At 38.2% G+C, this 27,013-nt stretch overlaps 1 protein-coding gene across 1 annotated transcript in view; it reads left to right on the plus strand.

The window, feature by feature from the left end:
* The window catches only part of CDKAL1 (CDK5 regulatory subunit associated protein 1 like 1), a 333,479-nt gene that overhangs the window by 206,521 nt on the left and 99,945 nt on the right, over nt 1-27,013 (plus strand). Inside the window, exon 11 of the mRNA XM_053467623.1 lies at nt 5,113-5,258. Coding sequence (XP_053323598.1) covers nt 5,113-5,258 — 146 coding nt within the window. The remainder of the gene's footprint in view (nt 1-5,112; nt 5,259-27,013) is intronic.

Below are 27,013 nucleotides of genomic sequence, written 5' to 3' on the forward strand. Positions count from 1 at the left end.
CTTGCATCTTAGGCTTGTTTATCGGTTTTACAGTTAAATACCCCATTCCCAGTTGTTATGCTCGCAATAATTCATTGAAATGTACCCTCCCACACACGGTCCCTCCCACATTGCCTCAGCAAAGAGTGCCGAAATGGCTTGTACTGGCACCAAGATGGCTTCTAATGGCAGCAGCTACATGTGGCGATGAATTAACAAACCCAAACAAATTTTTACTCAGAGGGTTTCAAGTTGTGGAAAGCTTGCATATAGTGCTCAGTGTTTATTGAATGGGGAGGACATGATTTGATTAAGATCCCCAGGATGGGAGCCTGGAACTTATTAAATCAGTGGTGTGATAGAATGGCATGATTATGAAGTCAGTCTGGTCGTCATGCGGAAGCTTTGATGCTTGCATCAGGCCTAAAAGTTGGATAATGCTGGAGGATATGAGGATTCCCCATACATTTACGTGAACTGATTATAAATCTGTCATCGGTTACATCGTTATCTTGTAGGCAATTTCTTTTCTTTTGTTTAAATAGCTTGTCAACTGAAAGTCTAACATGTTCTTACTTTCTAGCTCTTTCAGTCTGTCCCCCATCTCTCTATATTTATACACACAGACACACACACACACACAGATATATAAATTAGCCCTGGGGTACTGGGAAAAGTATTGTCCAATAGACTAAGCAGCATAACTGTAAACCTCAGTTTGGACAAAGATATGAACTCCGTGTGTCAGATATTAAGGATATTTATGTAGAAAAAAATGGCAACATAGTTTAGTTATTTTTATAGAACAAGGTCAAAACATATAGTACAGTACAAAGGCTGTAGAATTATGTGTCCATGGCTGCTGAGATTTATACAACTGGCACCCAGAAAGAAGTATCTACTGGTGGACTCTTTTGAGTTTGGTCACTAAGAGAGGAGATTTCAGGAGAGATGCATTTTTTTCAGTCCACTAACATCTTTGTACATTATTGGTGCACTTTTACCCCAATACCCTCTAACATAGGCTACTGATGGTGGGTCCCCGTTGATGCCTTATGAAATGACTGAACATGGCGATGATGATCTCAGCGTGTTGCCTGTACCTGTGTACATATTTTGCTGACATTGCCTGAAGATTAGTGAAGAGAATATTAAGGTTATAACTGCTGCTTATGCTATGGCATTCACTTAATGTATCAGACTATATATATATATCAATACACAGAAAAATATATAATTAAAACTTGGTGAGAAATAGGTTTTGTTTATAGTGAGAGTTTGAACTGATTTATTTTGCAAGCACGTTTCTTGCATCAAAGAGAGAACGTGTTAATAAGATTATGTAATTGAACTAAATTAGGATGGGTGATTAGCACAATGTTCGTTTCAGGAAAGGTGAGGCCTGTTGTGACCGCTGGTGGGGGATTCCTGTTTACAGTTCGATGTTGAAGTAATAGTTTCCATTAATACTCTAGCGTCTGTGGACTCAAAGGATTCAAGCCTATCGGGTTACCGTCTGGTTTTCAGTAGAGGAAACCTTTCCAAACATCTGTTCCATGTTTGTGTGGACAGTGTCATGCAGTGTAACACTTGTGGTATCTCCATGGATAGGCCATTCGAGGGAGCACACCTGCCAGTAAACTGTTCCATGCCGGAGATCAGTGTTTGGCTGGGCTCTGGAAAAAATTAAAAGGATCACGGTGTGACGCTTAAATTACTCGTCCTGTTTTTATTTTTTCTGAAGATTCTTAAAGGAATCAAGCCTTTTTTTGTTTCAATTTAGCCATGTTTGAAGTATCTCTCTTTAAGTCCTTTAATCAAACTTTTTGAATGAAATGTCTGTTTACAAGCAGGAATAACAAAATCCTCTGTCCCTCAAGGCTTGGTGTTCACACCAGCATATGTACCAAGGGTTGTTAGCCAATTCTGTATGTTCAGTTATTTATTTCATGTGCTACTATTCTTATTGCTTGTTAGAGCGCCAGCAAATGAGGGAGAATATAAAAATTGCACAGATACTCTGTGTGCTTGCAGTCTATTAAATAGTAATATTTACAAAGTGTAAATACATGCAGTCATAATTAACAAAGATTTAGAATTAAATGCACCTTTTATCCTCAAATGCATAAAAAATAGAATAGCTTTACAATAGTAACTATTACACAATTGATGTAACTGAGCTACCCAAGTTCTAAAATTGGTTAAAGTTCAGTGATCTCTTCTTTCCCAAGAATGTTCTGAAGACAGTGTTAGAATTTATGGCTCCCACAGAGAATAGTCTATGTAGCCCTGATTTTGTGTGGTCTGTACATTCAGTATGCTGTTAGCATGTGTGCTCATTGCTTTGCTTGTTGCATGCATTTACGCGGCCCTCAAAATTAAATTAAAAGTCTTTAAAGAACTTGAGTTACTTGATTATAACAGTAATACAATTGCCAAGCATGGTTTATGTTCGGATTCATTTTAGTTTGTTAAATCAGTGCTTTACAGTGAGTTCAGGCGTCACTCACTAGGGGAATCCTATAAGTTTTGACATATGATTTGGCTGATAACATTTACATCTGCTAAGGGCAGGCCTAGCTTTTAATTTCATACCTATATCTCGGTGTCCTCCATTATGGTTGTGTAGCAGTTGACTACTGTGAGGGGTGTCCGATAAAGAATTCTTACTCCGGTGTAACAGTGAATGTGCAAAGGCAGCACCTTTCACATTGGGCTTTAAAGAGTGCCCTTTGACCCTCTATATGTGTCTATAAGCTCTATAAGCAATGCGTAGGTGTTTCTGTGGTTTACGAGACCTGTTTACATGTTATGCAACATAAAGCTATTCTAAACTGTAAAGGTAGTTTTTGTGACGTAACTACCCTCCCTTGTTTTACAAAAGTAAAAGTGGTCTTATTACATAAAGAAAAATAACAGTTAACCATTAACTAGAGACACACACATACAGGCCTTAAAGTATCATGATTTGTATAGTCCTGTATGCAAATATAACTTGAGATATTCTTCTCCACCCATTAGTAGATGTGCTTCAGTGTGAAACAAATAGGTGTTCCAGAAAAGTGTAGTTAGTTTTTTTGAATATGAATGCTCAGCTAATGGGGACGATATCTATCTTTTATTGGTTCTATAATTGGTGCAGAATCTCTTGGGACCTGAGAGGTCTCTTCAGTTGTTAACGCACTAAGGTAAATGCCTGGCACAGGTGGGGTTAAGGAGCGTGAGGCTGTAGCTTTGGCTGACCAGCTGCCGAGCTTCTCCAAGTGTGTGCGCTCCAAATTCAATAGAAGGATTTTTTTGTGTAAATACAGTGCTTCAGAGCTCCAAACCAAATGGGATAACCTGATGGCAATTATTTTGCCTTTATAAAGAAAAGCACACATCCCTATTGAATCGGGCCGACTGTTATCTGCCGTTAGAACAATAGACCTGTTCAGAGAAATGCATGTGTAATAAACGTGGTTTCTCTGGAAAGAATATTCCACGCTTATACAGTTTCAAAGGAAAAGCATACATGGTTTATACGTTTATACGTGTCTCACTGCATTGTGTATGTGCCTCAGAACACACATACAAGGTATATAAAGGATAACCATTGATAAATAAGACATGGTATTTATTTTTTTATTATGTGGGTAACACTATGTCTGGATGTCATAGAGATGGAATGTGTATACAGAATATTTACATTGAGAGCCGGGGTTAATAAGATTATAGCGATGGTTGGTTGTGAACGTTTCATTTATTTGAAACAATTTTTTTTCTAATGCACACACGAGCATTCATTTTTAAAACCCAAAGAGGACACAGCAGCGTCAACGGATGCACAGATTCGCCCAAAGCCAAGATTATCATCCCGGAGCCATGCTTCATAACTGGAGGCGTCTTAGGGCAAAGAGGTGAGGCCCAATATTGGTTTTGCCGGGAGTGCTTTATGAAAACGGCATTTGAATAAATGCTTTTAACCAGGATCTGCTTTGAGGCATTTATAAAATAGAGATTCCACAGTCTCGGGTCTGATTTGCTTTGCTGCTTTATTCAACATTTGATTCTAACTTGGAAATGCGTACGACCAGTCTGCTTCCGTAGTACCTCACGGTTAATGCAACTCACTTACATAGCAGCTTAGTCAGGGTGCTGCTTAAAACCCGTAACCCACGAAGTGTGATTTAGACAATGTTTTACTGTGTTCCTTATTCTCAACAATGGTTCACAATTATTTGCGTTGGAAAGAGAATAGACGCAGGAAAGACCGTTCATTTAGTGGAAAAACCATGTTTGTGCATATTGTAAATTGTAAGCTCATTTGAGCAGGCCTCTCTCCTCATTTTGTTTGTGCGTCTAAATGGTCATGCCACTTGTTACATCCTGTGTATGTCCTGTTTATCCATTACAGAATGTGATGGCTCTATCTAAATCAATCAATGATATTTCAATATCCCTTTCACTCTTCCAGTGACAGGCCAGACAACAGCGTTTAATCATTGCCAATAAAAAGCACACAAATACATTTTGTTTTCTTTTTTTTTACTGCATTAAATGTATACACTGGAGTAACTCAGTACATGTATTCACTGACCTGCATTGTTACAATATTAATATAATTTGGGTATGGTTACTATGCTACTACTTTAATGTTTTGTATAATTGTTTTATTTTTCTGCATTGATTGCTTTGGTCTGCAAAATAAACCCCAAAAACCTTTTACTGTTACATTGTATATATATAGGAAGTAAATATATTTCCAGTTTAGTCCACAATACAAATTATGACGCCAGTCGAATCTGGAGCAGTCTAAACTTTTTTGTTTGCTGAAGGAGAATTTACTAAATGGAGAGATAATTTTACAGAATGTAAGCAGATGCATGAACTTAAGCGATAACACTTTTTTTAGTGTCTGTCGTATACATTGGGATGTTTTGCCTCGCTGTCCAATTTTGACGTGTCACAATTCTCAACGGATCTGTTTATATATCTCTGTGTGAAATAATGGTCAAGTTGGCCAAGGTCAGTGATGAGAACTTCATTGATACTTTCCCGTATACAGTTTTCCACTGTGGCCAAGCACCATCTTTTCAAGTAACTAATTATTTTGTTCTATTAAACATCAAACCATTTTGTCTTGTGTTCCAGGAAATGGCCAAGATCCTGAACCATCCACGAGTGTATGCCTTCCTCCACATTCCGGTGCAGTCGGCCTCAGACAGCGTGCTCATGGACATGAAGAGAGAATACTGCATAGCAGACTTCAAACGGGTGGTGGATTTTTTGAAAGAGAGGTATGTTTACTTATGTGCTGTGAGAGATTAGCTCGGCTTTTTTTTCCACAACATCTAAAACTGCAACATATTCCTATCTTTGTGCAAAGAAAAGAAAAAATAAATCTTCAAGGTTCTTAACTTCCTTGGAACGGATCATTGATGTGGTTTTTACATTCTTCAGGGTGACTTTCATCCCCGTGACGCATACATTTTACCCAATATTATTTTGTTCTCTGTCAGAAAAACCTAATTGAGATTGTTTGACTACCACATGCAGGTTTTTTTTTGTGAAGCAAGTTATTTTCTGTTTGTTTTTCCGATTTGATGATATTCCAGCATTTTATAATTTTTCAATGTGTCTCTATGCTTTAGCGTTAATGTCTAAATGCCCGGTGTAAAAATTCATGGTCTGGCATTGCATGTAACTGAAACTTTAACCCAAGAATAGAGTTCTCTTCTTGCTGGCTAAAATGATGCCAGTATTTGGAGTGATCTACAATTAAAATATAATTAAGGATTAAGCGTTGTGATATTCATTGACTACACATTAAATTGTAGAACGTAATCTCCTTGGGTTAACAATGCTTTGCGCAGGGCAGACCGCACTTCTTGCTGGAGAAATTTACTAGAGTTGGACATCTGTACTACGTTGGAAGGTCAGGGAGTTGGAACTTCATCTCTCCTGCAAACTCCTGTTTTAGTGCATAAACCCATTTGTCTAGCACCTTCTGTATGACATGCATTACTTTCAGACTAAGTAAACCTAAAAACCATATAGTTGAAATACTGTTGTTAGTAGTATAGCTGGATGTGTGTAAGTTTGCAAGCAGGGCTGTCTTTACCTAATGTATCAATTTGTCTTAGTTCTAGTTTTGTCATACTCTTTGAATGTAATGCCGTATATTGTAAGAAGCTCTGCGTAAATTGTTTTTGCTAGATAAAAGTTAATGTGTGAGAATACTACACCACTGTTATGGAATGCAGGTATAGCACAAGGGTACACAACTCCAGGCCTGTAGACACACCAAGAATTATATTAAAAAAATACATCATTTAATACACTGTGATGCCTGTGCTCACTCTAGGTTATAAAACAAAATCTGTCCTGTTTGCTGCCATTGGGGTCTTAGGTTGTGCAGCTCTGGTAAAGGGCCTCAGGTTTGAATATAAAAAAGTGCTATAGTTCTCCAAATAACTTTGATTGCATAAATACTTAAATATAAATATATAAACTTAGTCTCCCTATTCTGAAAAGCAACTAAAAGCCATAGTCGCTCTACATAGAAAGCCAAAACCCCAAAACAAAGAAAGGGCTAGTGAATGCCACGTGAAAAATCTTAATTTCAAGATCAGGCTGCAGCATCAATATTACTTTATTTTCTATTTCATTTAAATAAATAAAATAGAATAAGGTAACCATGATATGTGGTACCAGTAATGAGCCTGAGCTTGAAAATCCAAGTTTTCATGGAATTCTCCCCTATATTGTGTAGTATGTGATCAGACCACATCTGACTCATTATCCCCTTGGAGTTGGCAGCCATAATCATAACAGCAGCTGCGTCTCAGGTAATCTAGCGGCGATGGCTGTGACAGGGGAATGCACCAACCTGTATATCCATCCCAAAAATATTAAATGTGAGTGTATTACATGGTGTTCCAGTTTACAATAAATTGCGAATATGGTACTTTCAGCAAGGTATTATGTGACCGTGATGTGTTACACAAGTACTAGTTTAGAAAAGCAATACTTTATTATACTCGCAGCTCTTTCTTCTTGTTCCAAATCATTGGTTTGGTCCACGGCTTGCTGCTTTTATGATTTTGTTACCTGTACCTAACTCTGCCACTTGTATCGAGCCATGTTTCCCAGAGAATGTTTATATGGCTGTAAAGGTTTTCTGTCAAGTAGATTTTACCAGCTCTGCTAAGCAAACCTGGGCCTGTAATCTTCCTCCTTACTGGGATTGCCTGTAACCCGTGTCTATGGCTGGAGACTGTTGGAATGACTCCACAGGGAACCGACATGTTCTCAAATGCTATGCATCTAGGGTGCTTATTATAGATGTATTATTATACGTGTGACTGGGTACCATTACGGTGGATACAGCCGCTGTCCCGTACAGAGCAGGTTGTCTCCCCGCTTTATAAACACTCCAGCACAGAAGTGGGCACTCGAGTTGAAGCCTTCTGGATACTTAAGACGCAGCACATGTTGGGCGCCAGGAATTGTGGTGATTGTGATAAGATTGCAAGACACAGTTCTTTTTCTACTTTTTCTACAGAATGTAGATCCTCTAGTTCAATAAGCTTTTTCTTCAGATAGGCTTGATGCCAAATGTATCACGTTTTCCTAAGCTATTACAATAACAATGAGTAATAATAAATATGTGAAGACCTTGATTTTTGTTCAGTGGTATCTGTAGGTAATAAAAGCAACACAAAAATTGTTTCATGGTTGGGGGAGCAGTTATATAATACACAAACCCCTGAAAAGCACACTGGGAAAAATATAACAATACTTCTTGAGGTTGTTCTCATCTGCTTGTAGTTTAAAATTCCCATCACTATCTGGAAGCAGTGGATTTTGTGAACCTCTCTCGTCCTGGTAGATGTCCCAAGGCAATATGAAAATTTCTTAGATTTGTGACAGGGTTGTGGCACAAATGACTGGGATGTTTGTGTTAAAATGTGTTGGAACACATAGTTCCTTCATTAATACCTTCAACGTAATGCATTGTACACTATATTATGCTCACAAATGTTTTTCTTTCTTTGTGAACAATGTCAATAAACAGTTTTAACTCAAAGGTCTAATGGAGGTCTTGGATTAGTATTCAGAGCTTGATGTATGTAATATGTATATGTTAGATCATGCAAATCATACTTATAGTGATAGATCACCACTTACAGAGGGTGAGGTAGGGTTTAATTTGAGGATTGACCTCTGAGTTATTACATTTAGTTGTTTTTTCCACTTAGCAACCATTAAATAAATGGTACTCTGCGTCTGTTACAGCATGCAGTATATCAGTGAATCTGCTTTTAATGGAACTCCCTGTCTGCATACATGTGGGTTTATGTACACATCACAGGGCAGACATTCTGCTAATCCAAAGGAGCAAATGTTTGCGTGTAAAGGTGTGCAGTGCCCCTAACATGGTGTAAAAATGAAGAGCTTTGCCGTGTAAGCCACATTTTGGCAATGATAAATTATACTGCCCGAGGACTGGCCACATTAAACTGATAATACAGCAGAAACAAATACATTAATGATACATTGACTAATGGAGCTTTACCAGAGTACAGATCTTTCCCCCAGCACTAATCTTCTTGTCAAAATATAATAAGATATAATCCTGTATTTAGATTTTCTCTATTATCTTTCATCCACATTATACATATTAGGGTTTATTTAGGAGAGTTTGTGTGACAGATCTTTCCCTTCACTATACATTACGAAGAGTCAACCCCACTGAGCTGCTGCTACAGTACGAGCCGACTGGCCCTGTATAGTGCATAGTTTAACCACTGAGGGTTTTACAAAGTCTCTTTACACATTAAATGATGCATTATACATTATATTATGCATTATATATAATGAATTGTGAAGTGACAGACTTAAAACTGCAACCTCTTCTAACAACTCCATTGACGTTGTTTAATGAATTCAATCCTAGAAACCACACATCATTCCCGAATATTGGTGTACGTCTGTTGGGCTCTCCAGTCCAACATAGTACACCTCTGCCCAGGTCCTTCCAGACTCTGCATTTTAACCCTTAAGTGGCAGAAATATTCTTTATTGTTCTCCCCTTGTTTGCCTGATGGTCAAATCTGTGTGGTTTTCTTCCCATGATGAGTTTATTTTATACTGCTCCCTTGAATCCAGCTCAATATCTAATGGTACTCATTGGGGCTTGAAGGCTCAGCATTGCTCAATTGTAGATTAAATTGTGTAGTAATTAGTAGTAGTAGTAGTGTTTTATTATTATTACTTATCAACTTAATTGATATGACTCCAGCACATTGAGCATCTCTATACAATGGACGTTATGGATAATAATTTAAACAAACACCCTGTTGGTTAAGTTTTGTCTTAGTTTATAATGTATAATGATCCCTTTTCTTCTCCTTTTGATAAATGCACCATGGCTGTGCTTGTTAACACTTTCCATGCACACCCTTGGAACATCTGCTGCAGTTTCACGCCCGTGGAGATAGACACTGATGAGTTCAGCTAGCAGGGCGAGTGAGTAAAATGAGCGAGCCATGCGTAATTTCCTTGGCTTGTAGTTAGGCTTCTGTAAGGAGGTAATACACAGCGTGGATTATTATCTCACCTCTGACTGCTGAGCCTAAGAGGCTTTTGTATAACAATTAACCTTTTCAGTGCCAGGATAAAATAATCCAGCCAAATAATGCTGGATAAATACAGTGCCTTAGCCTCTGTATCATCGATTTCTTATTTGACTTGTAATTATGGCTAAGATAACCGCTTGCATTCTGAAAGCAGGGTTTCTATGTGGATAATAGGCATGTAGATATACATGGTAGTAGGTTTGTAACACAATACTTGCCAATCTGCCTCTGAATTTTAAAGGGACGATATACTGTCCCCTGACTGCACCACTAAAGGATGGTACTCTTCAAAAACAGATATAAAGCACTTAAAATTAAGCTGCAGCTGCCCTCCTCCTCCTGTGATCCAGTGATTCTTGCCCCTGATTGGCTGCTTGAAAGTAATGGCTGCGCTTTCTACACATGTGCGCAGGGGTCACAGCATTCGCCAAGCTAGCACTGGAGCTGGCTGGAGGAAACTAGATCATGTGCAAGGAGATATGTTAAGTCAATGGAAAGTAGCTGGGAGGGCTGTCAGGGGGAGACCACAATAGTTAAAAGTACATATGATGGCTGAAGTGCGTCTTTAACAAGCTGAAAATGGTGACTCCCCCCCATAGCATTTAGTTAACATCACTGGCACTGCACGTAGACTATGGCTTCGTCTTGTCATACTCGTTTTATGTAGCATGCCTATGAAAAAAGTATTCTATCACCTATTTACAGATACCACTATGTCATTGCCGCCTTGTGTCTTTATGGAATCAAAAATGTAACCATTCTTTCAGTCAGGTAATGATTATGTATCCTAAAAAACAGTACTCTTCATAAGCCTAATCGTTTCTCTGTAATGAATGATGTCCATTACCGATTTTCATTAATTTATGAATGTTTTTCAAATATTTTTTAAAATACCAAATAACTGCTAGCAAACCCATGTTTACCTGTGTGAGTAACGTACGTGTCAGACAGTGCTGGCCATTAATTTGAGATTCAATGCACACGTGATTAACTAGTGTCAAAGTTTATATATATATATATATATATATATATATATATATATATATATATATATATATATATATATATATATATATATATATATATATATATATATATATATATGACATAATTCATATATTCCAGAAGAAGAATACATGACTGCAGAAATAGTGTGGGACTGTCATCTTTATTTATTGTCATCTATTCTTGTAAAGACAGAATCATGTAATCAAATAATCTGTCCGCATGGACATGTTAATACACTATACATGAGTCTGAATTTCCCAGTGTGAAGTCTGAAGGTAGAAAGGGTATTTGTGATAGTAGGTGTCTCAGTTAAGGGGAAGTATCTGTAGATGTTTCAAGTGCCTATTGCCATTGATCTTGTGTCAAGGGGCCTATATCAGTCTCCACTTAAGTTTACAGATGTCATTGGAGTATCTTCCAGGGGCGTCTACACAACCTTCAGATCTATCCCCTGGTGTTAAGCGTTTAAGTCTCCTTCGTCTGAATACAGATGGTTTACTTGGCCTGTTATGTGTGATCAGCATGATGGTGCATGTAGAGGTGTGAAAGGGATGCAAGAGACAAAGCTTCACAGGTTGTATGTAGAAATGACACATGCAAGCTACATGATTTGTGTATGAATTATAGAGCTATAGTACTGTGTGTACAGATTTTACCTATATGATGTCACTCCTTTGGAATAGGATATTTCAGCTTCTCCAATTTAATACATGGACACTAATAAAAAAAAAAATCACCAGTTTAAGAAGCCAACTCAAAACAGAGTTTTGATTAAAAAAAACAAAAAAAAAGGTCTTGCGTGTGACACTCCTGGTTTCTCTTAGAAAAGCTTTATCTTTTTACCTTCGAGAGCCAAATAGGCAAAAGGTTATGAGTGATGTTGAAGGACTTTATATTGTTGTCAGTAGGACCGCTATAATTTGCGATTCAAAGCATATCCAGAGGGAGCACCTAAAGCGAAATGCACCAGGTAATTAGACTAACCAAAATGTGTTGGCTAATGATGTGCTTTTTTAAAAGATGCCTGTTAAGACCACCCGCTCTATTCTTTATTGGGCTGTCTTTGGTCTGGCAAGTAGGTTTACATTTCTACTGTTTATTTAGACTTACCCGCAGGATAAAAGTTGCCAGTCTTCCCTGCAGGTCATCCGACAGAGTAGGGTACTGTGTTAAACTTGTCATTGTAAATAGCATTAAACTGTGAATTAGTCATGGTGGGTGTTTTAATGTTTTTGCTTTAAGTTATGCTTTCTGGTGTTACTGTAAATGAGAATAGGCAATCATTTATTATCTTTTGAGTTCATACATGTGGAAACCCACTATACGTTCTATGTGTGGTAGATGGAACATCTTACAGTTTTCTTGAGCGGCACTGCTGATTTTGGTCATTTTAATGTATTAAAGCATTTATCTTCTTTTGAAAAATTATACAAGCTGTAAAGAAGCGTGTGTGTGTGTGGGGGGGGTTATTGTTTAACTGCTTTACAAATAGCTTATTGTAAGTGTGCCGGCGCTTCAGTCTAATGTAGTTCCTACTTCATTTTTAGCAACATGTTTCTGACAGTAGCATGTTGAAGAACTTGCAAGAATGGCTTATCTGCTAATTCCTTCTGTGGTATCCAACTAATGCGTTTGTGAGATTGTAAAATGAGAATACATTATGTGCATTGGACGCATCCAATTCCCTGTTTCTCAAGTGCAGAAAAACAGATGTCTCTCTCCCTTGAGGAGATTTGCTGTGTTTTTGGCAGGAATTATTTGACACTAAAATGAAGGTTAAAGTGAGGCCACTGTAAACGTCAACTGCTATTAGATACTTTAATGTATATTTTTACACAGAGTTTGGGACATTATTATAATATTACATTTAATATTGCATATGGGAATTGTAAAAATCATCTGTAAACATAGTTATATTGTAATTAAATCAATCACTCTTTTTTGATCTGCCGATTGTGTTGTAAGTAGCTCAAGGTCTTTTAGTGGATCAACGGAGCGTTCCTAAAACATCAATACAGGTTGGAACATAAGCACACATTTTGTAGGTGGCATCCATCCTTCTTAGATCTGTGGGAAGCTGTATTCCTTAGCAAAACGTGGATCTTGCTCTCTTCAGAAAGCCCTTTAATCCACTAAGCAGTAACTATTGATTTAATACTCCAGTAACCGTAACAATGATCACTTTTGGCTCAGGATCTAAAAGGTGACTGATAATTAGAGGTTTGGTTGTTTGGTTTAAACTGAGGACTGGGTTCTGGCACTATATAAATAAAATTAAAAAAAAAAATACCGTATTTGCTCGATTATAAGACGACCCTGATTATAAGACGACCCCCCAAAATCTGAATATTAACTTAGGAAAAAAAGAAAAAGCCTGAATATAAGACGACCCTAAAGGAAAAAAGTTTTACCAGTAAATGTTAATTCATGTAAACTATTTTTTTTAATAAAAGCTATGATTGAGAAAAATATTTTTTTTTTATTTCTTGTATTTTCCAACCTGTCCCCCAGTTACGCACATCTGCCCCCAGGCTTGCCACACCAATATGGCACTGTGGCCCATGATATGCCTTTTAACCCTCTATATGCCACTGTGCCCCATGGTATGCCTTTTGACCCCCTATGTGCCACTCTGCCTCCAGAAATGCCTTATACCCCTATATCCCATTCTGGCATTTAGGGGGTTAACATGCATATTATGGGGCAGAGTGGCATATAGGGAGGTATAAGGCATTCCAGGAGGCAGAGTGGCATTAAGGGAGTTAAAAGGCATTATATAGAGCACTCTGCCTCCAGAAATGCCTTATACCCCTATATGCCACTCTGGCATTTAGGGGGTTAAAAGGCATATTATGGGGCAGAGTGGCATATAGGGAGGTATAAGGCATTTCAGGAGGCAGAGTGCACTATTAAATGCCCCCTTAACGCCACTCTGCCTCCTGAAATGCCTTATACCTCCCTATATGCCACTCTGCCCCATAATATGCCTTTTAACCCCCTAAGTGCCAGAGTGGCATATAGGGGTGTAAGGCATTCCAGAAATGCCCTACACACACACACACACACACACACACACACACACACACACACACACACACACACACACACACACACACACACACACACACACACACACACACACACACACTTACTTACTTACTTACTTACCGGTGCTTCCAATTTCCTGCTGTATTGCCGGGGCAGCGGGTTGACGTCTCATTCCGCGGCAGCCGGAAGGAGGTGGAGTTGGCAGCGGGGGTTTGTATGCGTCCGTCGCAAATACCTTCCCCGGCTGTCAGAGATCAGGAACTCTGGAACTCTGATGTCTGACAGTCGGGGGAGGTATTTGCGACGGACGCATACAAACCCCCGCTGCCAACTTCACCTCCGGAAGCACCGGTAAGTGGGGGGGCGACGACACGAGGATCCAGGTCCCCTGCAGCGGTGCGGGGGATCTGGATCTTAGTCTCCTAATCAGACCTCTATTTGAGGTCTGATTAGAAGACGACCCCGATTATAAGACGAGGGGTATTTTTCAGAGCATTTGCTCTGAAAAAAACCTCGTCTTATAATCGAGCAAATACGGTACTTTTTTTTTTTACTATTTTCATTTTTAGGATATAGTCCTTACCCTTAACTATATGTACTGCATTCTCTTTCTCTCTTTTGTCAGATGTTTGAGTTTAGACCTGTGCGGCAGTGTACGAACCTCTGCAATCCCTACTGTGTGTTTCTAACTTCTACTAAGGTTCTACTTTGTGAAAAACAGAAACTACATTACCTAGCAACATACTATATGAAAGAAAATGTCCACACGAACATGGTGCTAATGACATTACAGGGCCTTTTGGTAGTGGGTAGATTAACGCAGATTAACTGGCATGCACATTCTATCATGTAGATGTGCCAGATATAATGAAGAACAGAAGATGAGGAAATGTGTTAATGTAACACATCTTCAGAACTGTGAACACAATGGGTTAGTCTCTGACCATCTCCTTGCAGTTCTTTCGAGCTTCATCACCTAGTCTTGTTCGTAACATCCCGAGCACTGAGTACAGCTAACATCTTGTTAATGTATTTGGTCCCGCTCCATAAAATGTCACTTTAAGAGTCATGAATTGGTCTATAGCTGTAGATTTCTGGAGTTCTTATGAGATGGTATATCTGTAGTGGATGTCTTGTGGTTAGATTTCATGTGATGTTATAAAACTAATCCTTTTTTTTTTGTTTTTAATCTAACAAAACCATATTCTGCTAAAGTCCCTGCACTACACAAGTGGAAAAATACTTTGTTCCTCAAGGGCAGCCAACAAGCAGGAGTGTAAATGTGACAGTTATAAATTCTACCCTTGGACTGATCCAGCTGTTTTTAAAGCCACTTATCTTTCAAATCAGATCTGTAAATTCGCTGAGGAATGAATATGGATTTCCCTGATTTACCGCGTAGAAAATTGGACCATAGTTTTAGGTTTAGAGGTTGCTGTTCTTGATAGGAATGTCATATGGAAACTCATTGCCTACAAAGCTGTAGGACATTTTGCATAGTCAGTATTTTTCCATTACATCTTAAAGCTCTTTCTAGAGAGCAGCAAAAATTGTCCAAAAGTACAGAATTTTGTTAACCACATTATTTTGAATATGTGACAACTGGTTTAGAGGATCTCATAGCCTGATATATTGGGTGTCTGAGTCCTTTACAATTTTAATATTGTAGCTTTGAAATATAATCTTATTTTTGTTTTCTCTGTTTTAAAAAGTTTTTTGATATTAAGGAAATATTGTTTTCTTTCCCCATTTCCTTGCTTGAGTTTCTTTGCAATCAACCTTACTTCAGCTTTGTTGTGATGGCTCTAATGAAATAACACATTTACTCCTACCAGTAACAACACGAAGGGGGTTCAACAGCTTTAAGTACACTTAAAATGAGGTTATAATGATGATAATTTGAAAACATAAATGCCCAATATAAACTTTGGTAGCAAAGTTGTATGGGTATGTCTTTTACTGTTGAGTAGAGTATTTAATATTCTCTCCTAAACACTCTGACTCATGGCTTTCCATGATAGATATGCCTGGGAACTTCCCCAGGGCTCCCTTTCTCTCATAGGTATGTCTCCAGTCAGGGACTGTCAGTGAGTATAGTGTCCGCATGAGTGAGTGTGGAATGGACAGTACCGGGCAGTGAATGGGCAGTACCCAGCAGTGAATGGGCATGACCAAACTCTGCACTTCTGCTCAGAGCTCAAAGATACTGCCCTGAGGAAGAAACCCTGTATCCAGACACCTCTTCTGGCATTTGTCTACCACCAAATAGCTATAGTGATATAGAACATCCTCATATGATAATTGTATTTGAAACCGTGTGAATAAACGTATAAGTAGTGTAGTTCACATTTAATGTGTGCATCTTGTCGTGAGTTGGAATGTGGGTCCTGTTGGGTAGTTCTTAGTTCTTGACAGTGTGATTACCAGCTGCTGCGTAACGCTCATCTGTGTCATTTATTCCTCAGCAGGGAGCAAAGATATGTCTGTATAGGAATTGTCAGTTACTACACTTCTATGTACATAATAACTACCGTTTTTTTGAGTATGCCTAGCCGAGCTCAGTAGAAATTAACAACTGTACATATTTTAATAATAATGAAACGGTACTGTCACAATGAACTATGTAATGTCATTTCAGCACTTGTTGAATGTATGATTATGTGGGGCTTTTATGTATACATTATGGATTGGCCTTTTCACTGCTAATGGAAGCGTCATGTCAAACTGTAAAGACGAAAATATAGATGTTATATCAAAGTAAGTATTTTTTATGGTGTGTCCATTGGTGACGAGGTTAAAAAAACCAATAATAATAACATATATATATATACTATGTTGTTTATATATAGGTCTAACTTGGCTCAAGGGGGTATTTTGCACCCCCAGAGCCCTTGCAGTTTGGGGATAAGCTTGCAGTGTGGTGAAGACATGTTCCAATAAAGACTGAACAGGTCATCTGTGCTGTGTAGTTACAGCAAGTTGGTAAACTTTCTCATTTTGTCACACCATTTGACTTTTAATGGAAAAATTTATTCTACAGAACTGTGGTGGTAAAAGTGGAGTAATCATCAAGTTGCTATGTTAATGTCACCACTTACTAGTTTGCACCAGAAATGTTCTTTATATGTAACCCCCAGTATGGGGATGATTCTTAACAGAGAAAGTGTAATTCAGGTCAAAGGCACTTTATGGCCATAGAGGAGGAACCAGCATATCCCATTAAGGTACTGCATTGTTTTTGTTGACCTTTAACCCTCACAGCACCAGAATAGGGTGCAGTATATGGAATTTCCCTCTGGAACGTAAAGGGTTAAATCTGATATTTGCAGAGTATTTCTGCTTGATGTGAGCTGCCTCGGAGTAGGTGTTTTGTAATGTCTCTGAAGGTTGGCTCTGGTCCAAAGCTATGTGCAGCACTGTCTTTATTATTTTATTGTTCGACACAATACACTGTGGCGGCAACAGTACACAGTGGCGGGACTTCTGCTCCCACACTAGTCATTGAAATCAGGGGAAAACCTGACTCACACGCTGTGTGTAATCCTGGCAGCCCCTGGAACGCTCCAGCCGAGCAGTTAACCACAGCTAGTAAGCCCTAACTAAGCCCTTGTGCTTTGTTGTTTTCCCTCCCTTGTGACTGGACTCTTGGACTGTGAAGCCTGAAAACGTTGTGTTATGCCTCGCAGAAAGCGTGTCCGACCTCCACTCCTTCATTCCTCTCATGCTTGTCACACACTGTGCAGACTAGGGGAGACGGTTACAATCTCGTGGGAATCTGGAACGTTCATGCTTTTTTTCACTGCTCCATTTCATTTAATGGTAGTTCAATTGCTTTCTCACCCAGCAGCCTCTCCCCACGGCTTTATTTTACCTTTGAGATTAAACATTAGCAGTAGTCTCACCGTTTTAATCTGCAGTTTAGGGTCTGTGCCCAAACTCCCCTTTTCACAGTTTGATCACCTAATACAAACTGCATTCTATTTAGTTTGTTTGTAGGTTGACAGACAAACGGTATGCCGTGGATTTTTGCTGGCCAAGATAAGGGTCTGAGAGTGTGGAGATACATGATTAATATCAGCCTTGCTGATATGGTTGCAAAGCATTTTGTTAAGTATTTGGATCGGGTGAACCTGTTAATGCATTAAACTACAACTCTCACGATCCTTGCACAGGCTACACCTTTTTGATTTTGCGATGCCGTGGTATAATTTCTATTTGTTAATGACCAGGTAACATCAGTGCAATCATTTGTAGGTGTGTAGATTGATGTGCGTTTACCAAATCTACACAGACGCATCAGTACTCAGCCGTGGGCCGATGTCCGTAATTACACTTTTGTCATGTTGTGAGTAGCCTCGTGTTATACAGCAGGGAAACCTGAAATTAATAAAGATTTTAAATGACCGCTATTAGTATCCCTTAATGTAATTAAGTCACAATATGTTTATAGTGAGAGTTGGCAGGCTTCCCAGACTGTAGCAGAATGTGTCCAATGGCATAATATCAGGGGTTGAATACATACCATTATACATGGATATTTCATCATCCTACCTGATTCCCAGCGTGATGTGCAGACATATCAGACATACTCCTTACTCCTCCTTACACAGATCTCACAATGCCATAGCGGCAAGTAGAATGGATTAGATCTCCTGTAACAATCTTGGACAAATTGCCAGATCTAGGTAGTCACAGCTCTGGTGGTTGTTGTGCTACTCGTAATTAAATCTGTGAATATATAACTTTTCATTTTTCACGGCACATACACATCATTAACGTTTTGCCAGTGAATTAAATACGTTTTACTGGCTCTCCCATCCTTTTGGTACCTGTTACGTCAATATTCTGAGGATGAAAAGATTGTATGAGATTTGAGTTTCTTATCTCTGCCTTAGGCTAAAAATTTAGCATGTTGCTCCATTTTTAAATATAACAATCTTATAACGTTTTTTTTTTTTTTTTTTTTTGCATCTCTGGGATAAAACATATGTAAATATGTCCTCACATAGCGTTACTTTAGTTGTTCTTCCCTGCCAGTTGAATAACCCTTAGGGTAGAATTACGCTGCATCTGCCACAAAGAGATCATTTAAAGAGCACAAGTCATTTTAAAGAGATATACATTAATTAATTAGTTACATACTCAGAAGGTGACAATTATTGCAGAATACCTTTATTACCAGCATGAGATGTCAAGTCCCATCTTGTCATTTGGAGTAGATTCAGGTAGAGCTTTCCCCATGTGTCTGCAATTCTTCAAGGATGAACGGGAATCTTCATGCAAATGGTTCTTATTTGAATAGTAATTTGGTACTCCATTCATGTGCTTCTATCCAGATATCACCTTGGACACATGGCCCTTTACAAGCAGTAGCTGAAGAGCCACCTGCTTGCTTATCAGTTGGATCATTACTCCAGCCTTCAGAAGCCAGCTGGATGGTGAAAGGTCACTGCTTCAGTGTCCTCCTCGAAAGAGAGATAAAAGCTGACACGGTTTTCCCTTGCACAGATTATTTGCATAATACATTCCATTGAAGGTCCTTAATGAAATACAACAACAAAAATATGTTTAGAATGCATGCCGGTCGTGCTCAGCTAGCCTCAGAGGCATAATATAGATGCCTAATTTTCTGATAACTCGGATCCGATCAGATTGTATAACTTCTCTGTACATAGCCACGTAAACTGCAGCAAGTTCTACGTTAACTGTCCTGATAAAAGGCCTTTCCCTGCAGGTGAACAAACAAAAAGCTTTTACACCTTCATGGCATGATGCGACTACACAAGCACGTCAGGGACTGCGCAAGAGCGTAGTTATTTCACAGTAGAAGGCTGCTTTGATGCGATATCTGGCATAGAAGTGATTCTTCTATTATGTACCTTTTCAGAGCCTTCTAAATCTGTGACAAACTCCCTGGGGAATGATACATGACTACTTTCCTCCAGTGGTTGAAGCTGATAATTTTAATTTTGTGTGATGAGTAAATGGCATTCAACTCCACTGCCCATGCAAAATATATTTTCCTCCATTATACAAGGTTATCACACCTCATAAAGTCTATATAAAAAACTATATATCATTGCTTAAAATTGTACACACAAATACAATCAAATTAAATGTTTACATACAATAATGTGCTTGCAAGATATGATAAACATTGTAATAGCTTTTTCAGAAAATATTTTTATTTAAAAATGCCTACTTTTCTACTTCCAGTGGTGTAAGGCTTATTCATAAGGGATGTTTTCTACATCCCAATAAAAGCAAGCAAATCGAGATGGAATTAATGTCCCAAGCAGCCATTAATCTAAAAAGCATAGCAGGACATCTCATGGTTAAAGTTGTTATAGATTGGATGTTGGATGTGGCATTATAACAAGCGCCACATTCTTTCCTTCCCCAGCACAGTGGACACAATTTGGTTCTTTGCGACCCTGTCCCCAGTCATTTGTACTACCTATGTCCTTTGTGCTCAAATCTGTGAATACATTCAATCATATCTTAGAGAGTGTTCATGAATCTGTCTACCTATATAGTTCATTGTATTGACCTTGGCCCTGATCATGACCGTCAGTAAGGTGAGAGAAGTAATGACTCATGGTATGTTAAAGTATTATTAGCACATCTATGAATCTGTATATACACACACATACATGCACTGTTACCATTAGTGCATAATTCCATCAGGAAAAGAAAAACCAAACTAAATGCACATATTGATTATCTTTACTTTTACACTTCCACTGCTCCATAATTGATTTTGTGAAGAAGACACCCTGCATACAAATAAAATAAATCCCATTGCTACGTTAGTAATTTTTTTGTGTGTGTGTGTGTGTGGGGGTTCTGTTGGTCTGCAATAGAAATGATGCCGGATTAAATTTATACCATGGATCTTGTTACCATTATACCGTATTTCTATTTTTCCCTTCAAATTCAGTCCCTGGCATTTCTCCCTGCAAAACCACAGGTTGATATGTTTTTTCACGTTTCTTGCATGCTGAGTTCTGACATACTAACAATGTAATTGAAAATTTGCACTCTCTATGCTTAGACAATAGTCGTCTCAGTACTTTTTCTTCAACATATTGTTTTTTCATAAACATTCTGTTAACTTTCAGTTTTTTTCCCTTTTTATTACCTAAATCAAGATCTCTAAGATCTGCTGTAAATTCAAATTGGAAATTTGTTGTAAAGCATTGTAAGAGTTACTTAGAAGTGACCGTTTCACTGCATAGAATTCAGGTTTTGAACTTCGGGGTACAAAGCAAAGTCACATTCATCCTCTGGTTTATGCAATAATTCTCAAGTTGAGGGTAGATGCAACATAAAATTAAACATTCACTTCTACCGGCTCAGTTAATATTCTTTTATAACAAAATTAAAAGTATAATTTCTAGGACTGCTAAATGCCCAAACCCTCCTGAGAAATAGGTTTTCAGCCTTATTCAGAATATTTCAAGGGGTGCTTAATGACCAATGACTTGTCATGGCATTAAATACTTAGAAAGCGGTTAAAGGTTGCTTTCTTCGCTTAAACGTTGGAAAACCTCACTGTGACAGCCCTGGAGAGTGGTCACAAGCACCATGGTGGTGCCCATTAAAAAGTAAACAAGTTTCCAAGAGGGTCTCTCCAGGCCTTCTTGAGAACTCTGGGTTATATTCGACCAAGTCAATGTGATTAGAAAAATAGATTTAAAAAAAAAAAAAATGCGGTAACGTAATGATTCAGTGAAGTCTAGTTTTCAAAAATATAATGCCAGCTTCAAATGTGTCCCACATAGGACATGAGACCGAGATACTAGATGTCAAAACTCCAAGTTGGAAAACTGAATGTCCCAAAATGTGATTTTTTTTTTTAAAGTGACATACCAGGAGCTGTAAATGTATACCTGAAGTGCAATGTGTGTCAAACACCACAAAATAAATTATTACCAAACAGTTAGGCAAAGGCATTGATAACTTGATTGTAGGTAAACGTGTATTTTTGTTAGTAGTTTTATATTGGTCGTGTCAGCATCAAACAGCCACTTGTAACTCTCAGGACTCTTGACATGCCATTCCAGTGGGTTTACAGTGAATATCTAGCGTTATCCCTAAGTTACACGTTTTTGCATATAAAACATGCATTCCTTCTTCTCTATGCATACTTATTTAACATACAGAAGCTATGTAAGCATACCTTCTGTCCTTGAGGGCATGTCTCATTAAATGCAGCTGTAGTCTTTTCTTTCGGAAAATTCTGCCTTTATGCATTAAAGCTTCATATGCTTAAATAGCTGTATGTATATCATCACTATATTGAATTCACTTTATATGGAATGAACCAGCTGCATGACCAAATGTCCTATATAAGCAGAAGATTCTTAGCTCATAAGAAGAATAGAAGATAAAAGGTGTTACTTGGGTGAGAACGTTTAGCCCCCCTCCGACCTTTTCTGCTGGACAAGACCTTTTCTGCTTTCTGATATTAAGCAAGGCCTGTGTAAATCACATTTTCTATGACATTAGTCTGTGCTCGGTATGTTTGGTTGCTAATAAAACCCACAAGCGGCCATGCTTTATAACAAAGAAAAGTTTATGGTGAGACATTATTTGAGAACTTGATGGGTCTGTTGAGACATTTAGTTTAAACATAAACCTATAATCAGTATAACTACTTTGTGTATCACGTTTGAGAAGGATCATATACCCCTGCTGCCGTTATTTTGTACAGAGTTATGCAATTGCTTCCACGAGAGCCAAACCTTGTTATGGTGAGTATGTCATAAAATAAACTTGTTAAATATTCAGACAGGCTGTGAAAACGACCTTGTAGGCCAGGCAGTGTTCTTCCGCCTAGGTAATGCACTAGGACAGAATCTCTAACAAGGGAGTCTAGCCGTTTCGGTTTTTTTTGTTAATCCAAATATCATATCTGATTTGTACGCTGAGGAACCTGCCTCAGTAGTATTATTGATCAAAGTGTGCTTTTTTGTAACATTATGATAATGGTTCTTTGAATGCGGAAAGGCAGCAGCTTGTAATTATCTGACTGCTATCTGTCATCTGTCCCATCTGCTAACTTGGTTCCTAGCAAAAATATTAGTGACTTGACCATGACATCCTGCGACTTTACAATCTCGTTACCCATCCCCTTGTTTTGTCACTTTCACTTGTTTGCCGCACGCTTTCATTTGTCAAAAATGCCAGCCGCGTTTAGTACTTCACATGCTCATGAAACTGGAGAGGACGTGCAGATCGCAGAGCCATCCATTCCACTATCCATACAGATGTCTGCTCGGGCAGTGCCTGTGTGATCGTCATATGTAATGTATTTGATGCATTACATGCTGTCTAACTGCTTATTTATGATCAGAATGATGCCGTTTGAAGACGTGTTCTAAGTGAAAATGTGTGTCTTTTGTGTGTGTATTTTTTTAATATTTGCTTTCTACATTTATTTAAATTTTTTTCTAATTTAGAGGTAATGTAAAAGCATGCTTAACAGAAAAGATATATATTTTTTAACTTAATCTGTGTGAGTGGATGGTTTATACAGCTATTCATAAACTTAATACATAAAAAAAACTAAAACTGCCATACCAACAGCCTATAAATAGGTACAAATCTTTGTTTATTACTGTACTAACCTCTAGTGATGTCCCCCATTGACATTATCCTGCTTCCAAACCCACTTTTGTTATACCTTAGTATGGTGCCTTAGTGGAGGTTGGTTAAAACACAGTGTGGCCCTATAAAAGGTACCAAATGAACCTAGCAGTAGGTTGGGACGTGGTCTCCCGTATATGTCATGCAGTAGCCTGTAAACGCCTTCCCCCATTTCTGATGTTCTCCACAGTCACCTGGATCGTCCATTAGGTTTGCCCCACTGTTCTTCAGAAGTGGTTGGAATGAACGGTCCGTTATTTTTAGTGGTATAGATGGTAACAGTTATGATAAAGGTGTACCTGCTAATTGCGTATCACCCGAGTTATCAGGTCAGACATCAAAACTCTTGAGGAAAATTCAAGATCTTTTGGTCGATACACATCTAAGAGTCCTGTGTATACCATGCTGAGAATCTCATAATATGTTAAATACTTCTATCATCAGACTTAACAGTGCACTCGGGGTCCATTCGCTGTCCATTCATTGTGTTCCTTGGAAGAATTCCTGCCAAGTACCTTGTCTACTGATTCCACCACACCTGGGGAAGGACAGTTATACAGTACAGAGGCATTATGGTTTTTTGTAACCACAGAAAGGCAATTTATATTTATAAAGCAAAATAATAAACTCATAATAACTTTACTGTGCACGCTTTGCCTGTATTTCACACACATTACAGAAATTACTATTAAGCTATTGATTATAAACCAAACACATCTGAGCCTTTTCTGTCATCACAAATGCTGGAGGATTTCACTCAACAAGAGCTCCTTGCTGGCTAACTGTGTTTATGAAGCTGTCTCTTCTGTTGATCAGATCATGCTGCCTTTCCTGTTCATGCAAATGGACTCCTAGGAGTTAGGAAATCCTTAACATGGTTTTGTACATCTGAGCCCCTAGATGAATGGAAATTCTACCCTAGCAGAACTTTAAATATCCTGCTACTCAGTGGCAAACAGGAAGGGAAAGTATTCGAACATGTAATATGTTACAGCGGGCACCGTCTGTAGTGTCGTCAATATTGAAGACATTATTTCATCAAATACGCTAATTAAATCATGAATGGGCATCGTGGGTTTTTCCTTGTTTTACTAGGTTTTTTACAGCTGTGTTTTGGTTTTTTATTGACACGCAAATACACAGAGTAAACTGGAACAAGGATACTTGGAAGGGTATCAAATAACACAAACCCAGCTGTAACATTATAGACCAACACCGAGATGTGCCTAGATTAGATAGGTAGATGCATAAATATGGTTTAATCAAATATACTTTAGTCAAGTATTCAAGTGTTATCGCTCATATACATGGTAACATTTCACCGTTTGTAATTGTGCCTTAATATGTTATGATCCCGACTGCTTCACTCATCTTTATCTTATATTCTATAGAAATAGAGATGATTTTACAGTTATGCTTGTGTTATGGGTAACTGGTGGATATTTTTTCAGTTCTAACAACCTGGTTTATAACATTCCGAATGACCCAAGTCGAGCCCATGGAATATGATCTTTGCTGTCTTATTCCGTGGGGCACCGTTCATTCTTAGGGAAATCTGTTTAATTATGTAAGTTCCACAACAGCTTGGGTCGTAAGGGTGAACCATCATTCGCCGTCTGTTTCTGGACTTTATTTACAAAGTTCTCTTAAAGATCACCTTTGCGGTTATTGTTCCTGTTGAGGGGCTCTATCGGGTTAGGGGTGTAAACGCATATGGGTGAGAGGACCAACCATATTTCCTGAATAATGCTTTCTATTATTAAAGGGCATGATATAACTAATTTATTTTCTGGGTTTTATTTTGCAGTTCAATTTAATCAAAAGTGAAAAAAATAACATTTTAGCATGTTAAACCAATAAAACTAAGTGGATGTGTCATTATATTCTTTCCAATGGGTGTTTAATCACATACAAACTTTAAGAATCTTTTTTAGTTTCTATAGCAACAGACTGCTTTTGTGTCACATGATAAGCATTTGGGGTGCATTTAGTTATAAAAAGTGTTACATTTGCCAGAGTAGGTGGAACAGCATTTTTAGGCGTGAGCGTTGTCGAGTGTCCTGGGCAGTAATTATATACTCCTTACATTAGCTGCACCTCCAAATCTATCCTTTACGTACATTTTAAATCCACACACACGGTTGCTCAGAATTTATTCATGTTATGTTGTCAGCAATGTAATTTAAACACATCTGTTCAAATATGTATTTCAGATCAACTTGGTGCCGGTTCTAATAACATGGCAGGATTTTTGACGGTTATTATATCCCCCAAAGTATACACCAGATGGCATTTATTAGAGGGTGAATAGAAATGAAGTTAAGATGCATAGTGTTTTGTCTTAAGTCTCTCTTCTGTTGAGTTCTAAAACAATGATGAGAACATATAAATCTGTAATTAAAGTCTCAGAGAGGCATCTGCTGGATGGGAATCCATGTGTCAGAAGCCCAGCCAAACATCTAGCTGCTGAGGTAGGCCTTGGCTTTGTGGAAACGTTTTACCATGTAAGATTTGCTTTCTACATTGCAATTAAATGTAGTATTAATCCTTTAATACTACATAAGCACGGAGTAAGGCAAAACAATAACAATAAGGCAAAAATACAATGTGGTCACAAGGTATCTTCCTTTGAGTTTAAAATTAGTTAAAATAAATGTATTTTTATCAAATACATTGTAAATGCATGCCATTGATCGCCATGCAACAAAAAGTGATGTAAAAATCAGCGGTTTGGCCATATTGGCATTTTGACCTGTGCAGATAACTGGTAGACCTCAAGTAAAGAGATGATACTAAGACATGTAGTCAACTCATCTTTTCTTTGTTTGCTCAGTAAAAGAAACTTTAACTGAAGACTCCAAAATTAACTAAAAATTTGTAAAATTATGTGTGGTAAGGAAGAGACTTTAGCTTGGGGGAAAAAAATGTGCACAGAGACCCTTAAGACAGGTTTCCAGAGGAAAGTGAGGGTAGTCCATAAGATGTAGTTCCTTAATGCAGGGGACATTGCAGATGTAGAGGCAAAAGTAGTTGAACCTGCCCAAACGCATCAGACGCCCTTTCAAGCTTGTGTGCTATTATTTTGTTTAAAAATTTTGTAAGCCTATTGGGTTATCTGATTGCCACCGCTTTCTGTTGTTCTCCTTGGCATCTGTTGCCTTAGTAGTCTGGCAATACATATGGTGTACTTCTGAGTCTAAAGAACAGGACAGAGACCTGAGTACCCATCGTATGATAACTCAAAGTTGTCATCAGCTGAATCTATTTCGCATTGGATTAGTTTTGGGGAGCGATCCAGGTATAGACCATGGCAGTCAATAGTCGCAGATGCTGGTAGGACAATGCTTTTGGGTGACTAGACATTTCTTTAATTGATAGCATCTTAAATGACCCCCACACACACACAACAGTACATGTATGGTGAACCTTGGAAAATGTTTTTCTTAATGTGATTTGTAACATGAATTTGGAAAGGGTTTTAATGTATGCAGTATTTGTAAGGGATGTATATTTAATACATGACAGTATACCAAGTAAAATCATTGTCTCAGGCTGTGCTTTTCAGAGAGAAAACGAGAGATACACAGTATCTTCGTGTTGGCTCAGGTTAGACATTTGGCAGTGCTAGGTCTTCTGAATAAATGTTAGGAATATGCTCCTTGAACTCTCAGCTCATCCTGCCCTGACTTTTGTATTGTGAGCAA

Source organism: Spea bombifrons, chromosome 5 (assembly GCF_027358695.1).
Source record: "Spea bombifrons isolate aSpeBom1 chromosome 5, aSpeBom1.2.pri, whole genome shotgun sequence".
In the NCBI taxonomy this organism is placed as follows: Eukaryota; Metazoa; Chordata; class Amphibia; order Anura; family Pelobatidae; genus Spea; species Spea bombifrons.